General features: G+C 43.0%; 1 protein-coding gene across 1 annotated transcript in view; it reads left to right on the top strand.

Annotated features, from left to right (window-relative positions):
* LOC310789155 (tryptophan--tRNA ligase, cytoplasmic-like) overlaps positions 1-5,524 on the top strand; it is a gene marked incomplete at both ends in the record, with an annotated part of 10,721 nt that extends 5,197 nt beyond the window's left edge. Inside the window, 5 exons of the mRNA XM_083650744.1 lie at positions 951-1,051; positions 1,271-1,383; positions 3,011-3,184; positions 3,448-3,588; positions 5,366-5,524. Coding sequence (XP_083506870.1) covers positions 951-1,051; positions 1,271-1,383; positions 3,011-3,184; positions 3,448-3,588; positions 5,366-5,524 — 688 coding nt within the window. The remainder of the gene's footprint in view (positions 1-950; positions 1,052-1,270; positions 1,384-3,010; positions 3,185-3,447; positions 3,589-5,365) is intronic.
* Positions 5,525-5,776: the final 252 nt, after the last annotated feature.

Genomic DNA, 5,776 nt, shown 5'->3' with positions numbered 1-5,776 from the left:
ACAGACGAACACACGCACGCACGCACACACACACACACACACACACACACACACACACACACACACACACACACACATACTTCCCCTGTCTAGCTCTCTCACCCAATCCCCGGACGGGTGTCTCTCTGGTGCGTTCATGTCCCGTAGGGAACTAGCAATCTAGCAACACAACATAAAAAACATAATCCCATCAAACAAAAAATACTCGATCACTACACTATATTCCCATTCCCCATATTTCATTATATTAATGCATAATTCAATAAGACAAAAATCAATATAAAGAAATCATAATTTCGGCTCCATCATCCCGCCCCCTAATTGTCATGGAATAAATCAAACATGACAATTAACAAAACGGAGCCGATATACAATACAAAAAAAAATGCAATTATTTTTTTCTTCCTTTTTTTGCAATAATTCATACAAATGACATTAGAAGTCCATTATAGCAATGTCCATCTGCAAGTCTTTTGACTCTTGTGCAAATGTGTAATAACTCACGAGTAAAGAGGCCAGTTTATAAGTGTAATAACTCATGAGTAAATAGTAATAGTCCATATAGGTGTAATCAGATGTGTATTTATTGAAAGAAGAGAAAGGGGAGGGGGTGCATTACTGTCCATCTTGGTCCTCATAGTGAAAAGAAGAGAAAGGGGGGAGGGGGATCGGGCTACTGAAGTATAATTGAAAAATAATTTTTCCTTTCTAATATAATATGGAAAATGGCCAAATATCTAAATTGAAGAATGAAAAACTGTAAAAAAAAAAATGAAAATTGAAGCTGAAAATCAACTTGCAAACGGAATCGAAAAACACAAAGACAATCAATCATTTCGATCACGTATAGGGGGTTTGTCCATCTTGATCCTCCAACAGCAGTTTAATTGTGAATCATTGATTTTTGTTGAACTTATTTTCTCTGTTCTTCTGTTTTCTTTTCTCCGCAGTTCATCCCGGGATTTCTACAGCAACGTGGTGAAGATCCAGAAGCATGTGACTTTCAACGAGGTCAAAGGCATCTTTGGCTTTTCAGACAGCGACAGCATTGGTATGACAGACACATACTTATGGGCTTTATCATTCATTAGAATGATAAAGCACAGTTATTACATTAGAACAAAATTATTACATTAGAACAAAAGTGCTGAATAGGCAGCAAAATACTTGGCTGATATTTGGCGTGCTCATTCTCCATAACGTTCTGAGCAACATGGCAGCAGTGTGTGTGGGGCACCAGTAACAGCTGTTCCCTCTGCTCCTTCTCCAGGAAAGATCAGCTTCCCGGCCATCCAGGCAGCTCCGTCCTTCAGTAACTCTTTCCCTCAGATCTTCAGAGGCAGAACAGACGTCCCCTGTCTCATCCCCTGCGCCATAGACCAGGTCAGGATAACACCGCGTAATGATTCACATTATTCACAGCCTTACAGACTCAAATGACTGTGTACACCACCACCAAACCCAAAATGTCACCATTATCTCAGTCAACTCACCGTATTTACATTGGCTGGGTTTCCCAAATGCTTCTTAGCGCTAAGAAGCTTCTTTGACCCTTCTTAAGGCTCCCGTAAGAAGCCAACGTGTTTCCCAATTGCTTCTTAGCCTAAGATGATCTTTCGTTAAGAAGGTTTTGTAAGAAGGGTCTGGGGCATTCTTAACACCTTCTTAACGATGAAACACTCACAGATCAAGTCGCGTCAGGCAAAAGGAGATAATAATATAGTGTCCACTGTTGTGTTTTTCCCTTTTGCCTTTCTTTCATGCACCCTTTAGTGTTTAAAATTGGGCAACGCTTGAAAATCTCTCCTCTATGCAATATGTTTACTTGTGTTTTAAATGTTTTACCATAGGCTATATTCCTCTAATCAGAATGGATTCCTTTTATAATAAGAATGTTGTGGATTTATATAGCACCTTTCACAGAACCTTCTTTAGCGATGTGTTAAGAAGGCGTTTGGGAAACACTTCTTTGGAGCCTTCTTAACTCCTTAAGAAGCTTCTTATTTGGGAAACGCAGCCATTATCCGTTTTGAAGTGCCAGTCCCACTCAGGATTTCATATTTAGGATTTTAGTGTATCCATGGCAATGTCAAGCCAGACACTCTTATATTGGTAAAGTATTTTATTTTATTTCACCTTTATTCAACCAGGTAAGTCATTAAGAACAAATTCTTATTTACAATGGCGACCTGGCAAAAGGCACAGCCTTTTGAGGGATAGGAGGTAGGGGATAAAATAAATACAAAGTTAGGACAAGTTAAAACACAAGTTAAAACACAGTTAAAACATAGCAGACAGACAGAGCAAAAAACAACAACAAACAACCGGAGCAGACAGGCAGGGGAATAGAGTTAGTTTAGGAAGCAGTTGCAGGTGTCAGTGAATATGTCCATGATAGAGTCTTTGAAAGCTGACTTGGAGATGAAATTGTCCAGTTTTAGTGTTTTTTGTAAGCCATTCCAGTCTGTGGGCACAGCAGAATGAAATGACGAATGACCGACGATTACAGAATGAGTTTTGGGGATTTTCAGCAGGATGAGGTTAGCAGAACAGGTGTTGTAGCAAACTACACAGGTAGGGGGGTGACAGACCAAGGAGAGTTTTGTAAATTAGCATGAACCAGTGTATTTCATGACGGGTGTGTAGGGATGGCCAGTTTACAGAGGAATATAAAGTGCAGTGGTGAGTTCTGAAAGTGGGCATTAGTAGCAAAACGGATGGCAGAGTGATAGATAGAAGGACAAAAAAGCCAGCACTCAAAATAAATCCTTTTGGGGTTTTTTAATACCTTCAAGCAGCAGTTTCAGACAATGGACGTTTCGGCGCAAGCCTTCCTCAGCATTGAGTGATAGATAACATCAAGCTTCTGCAGAGTAGTTGTGCATGCAGATCGGTAAACAGTGTCACCATAGTCTAACATGGGAAGAACTGGCCCATGCTAGTAATCCAAGTACACTGAAAATGATGAAACCAGACTGTGAACTTGTGTCTGTCCCTCCACCTCTCCCAGGACCCCTACTTCAGGATGACCCGTGACGTAGCTCCCAGTATCGGTTACCCCAAGCCGGCCCTGCTGCACTCCACCTTCTTCCCCGCCCTGCAGGGGGCGCAGACCAAGATGAGCGCCAGCAAGCCCAACTCCTCCATCTTCCTCACCGACACACCCAAGCAGATCAAAGACAAGGTGAAGCGTGCTTAGAAAAGGACGAAAACACACACACACACACACACACACACACACACACGCCAGTCCTCGACAATAGGTGCTGAACTGAGTGCAAAACCTGGAGGATGAAAGAGTGAATGTACATTTATCTGCACCCAATGTGTGTGTGTGTGTGCGTGCGTGCATGTGTGTGTGTGTGTGTGTGTGTGTGTGTGTGTGTGTGTGTGTGTGTGTGTGAACTATTTCTAATGATAGCCTGGTCGTTTTGTCGTGGCACCCAGGTGAACTGCCACGCGTTCTCCGGGGGCAATGACACCGTGGAAGAGCACAGGAAGCACGGCGGGAACCCGGACGTTGACGTCTCCTTCATGTACCTCACCTTCTTCCTGGAGGACGACGAGCAACTGGAGAAGATCAGACAGGTGGGAGGCGCAGTGTGAGACAGGAGGGAACATAGGCTACGTTCACACAGCCGTCCTTAGTGCTTGAATCTAATCTTTTCCTCCCCTAAGTGACTCTTTTTCATGACTGTGTGAACAGTACAAGTCACATTGAAAGTGACTTTTTTAAAGACGACCTGGGCTACTTTTAAATGTGGAAAAACCATCAGATTCAAATCTGATGTTTTGGAATGTGACTCCGGTGTGAACAGACATCTGGCCCATATCTGACTTAATGCTTCAATGTGACTTTTACGTCATTCCAGAGCGACATTCGTCACTATTCTGCGCTGGCGGGAGGAGGGAGGACCAACAAGCGGGCAGATTGTGATTACAAACATGGAGGACAGCTGTGAGGGAGCTAATCAGTGGAGGGACAGTGAGGTTTTAGACCTTATAAGTAATAGCAAGAAGTAGCAGCTATTGCTCCACAGAAAGCCATTATTAAAATGTTGGCTCTCTTTCTCCTCTTCCTCGCTATCATCTGCTCCTGTATTCGTTGGCTTCCACTGCACAATAACTTGTAAATTAAACCGCAAACAACAGATGAAACAACACAAAAAAAATCAGACCAGATCAAAAAATCTGATTCGAGCGCTAAGGTTTGCTGTGTGAACGTAGCCTTAGAAGAGGGGAGGAGGAAAATGGGAGTGAAACGGGATGAAAGTAGAAAACTGTCTGGAATGTTGGATGCGTGGAGAGGGAGGATAATTGGGATGAGATGAGACAGAGTAGAGACATGGAACACAAAGGAGGTGGGTAGTTGAGAAGGCCTTCATACCAGGACGGGACAGGAATGACTGTAGTGTTGAGCTTCAGGAGGAGAGTGCAAACATACCATCAATTGAACATACAAACACATCCTATTTACCTCTCCTGCATGGTAAATGGTCAAATGGACTGCATATAGCACTTTTCTCCAAAGTGCTTTACAATGTGCCTACATTCACCCATTGACACACCGAAGGCAGCAAGCTGCCACGCAGGGTGCTGGCACAGCCATCAGGAGCGATTTGGGGTTGTGTCTTGCCCAAGGACACTTCGACATGCCGGGGATCGAGCCACCGACCTTCTGGTTGGTGGACGACGCGCTCTACCTCCTGAGCCACAGCCGCCCCATGGTCGTTCATTACCCGGCGTGAATGGACTACAACAGTGGTTCTCAAACTTTTTTGGCACCCCCTCTCCCCGATTTCTGAATCCATGTACCCCCTTTACCCGACTACAACATCTTGCTTCGAAAACGGCAAGAGAAAACTATAGCATAATGATGCAATGAAGGAATAATGGATAACCCATTTTTTGAAGAATATAACTTAACGAAATAAAAATGGGGTCGAAAAAGTTGCAATTAGTGCCTCCTGAGCAGATTTATTTTAACATTTGGTTTATTTTCAAGATTTATGCTTCCATTTTTCCATTTTCCCCAATTCTTCTTTCAAGTACCGCATGTAGTAGCTTTGGGAACCAGTGGACTAGAAGGACCAAAACAAGAAACTTATTAAGCATTAACCACATACAGAATGGCGAGGCACAGATCCTGTAAAGAATAACTGACCCTGGAATTTGCTAAGACAGCAGAGTTAAATAATGACAGAATTTGCTCTTTGTGCTGTGAACTTTTGAAGAGGAACAAGAGTACGGCCACTGTCAAAATTCCTTGGACATGTCCCACCATGGAGAATCTTTTCTAATCTCACCCCACTGTACATTCTCTCCCTTTCTCACTATTCTGTTCATCTCACCCTCCTCTCTGCAGGACTACACCAGCGGGGCTCTGCTGACAGGAGAGCTGAAGAAGTTGTTGGTTGAGACTCTGCAGCCGATGATCGCCGAGCATCAAGAGAAACGCAAGCAAGTGACGGATGAGATGATCAAACAGTTTATGACCCCCAGGCCTCTAAAGGTCAACTTCTAGCCTGCTTCAGCATGTGAGCTGTCAGAGGTCATCGTGCGGTTTAGTCTGAATGTAGGTATGACTGTGAGTCAAGCTGTTTCCAGCTAAAACTGTTATTTGGATTAAATACAAAATAAATATTGATTACAATACGATTCACTTGAGGTTTTGTGTATTTATTTATTGGATTTTTTTAAAGATAGGTTGATCACATTCCATAAAACGGGGTGTGTATATATATATATGTATGGGGCCATTTTCTATAACAAGTGA

The sequence above is a fragment of the Poromitra crassiceps genome, assembly GCF_964638095.1.
Source record: "Poromitra crassiceps genome assembly, chromosome: 14".
NCBI lineage: Eukaryota > Metazoa > Chordata > Actinopteri > Beryciformes > Melamphaidae > Poromitra > Poromitra crassiceps.
Note: the sequence above shows the minus strand (reverse complement) of the source record. Positions and strands in the feature narration are given on the sequence as shown.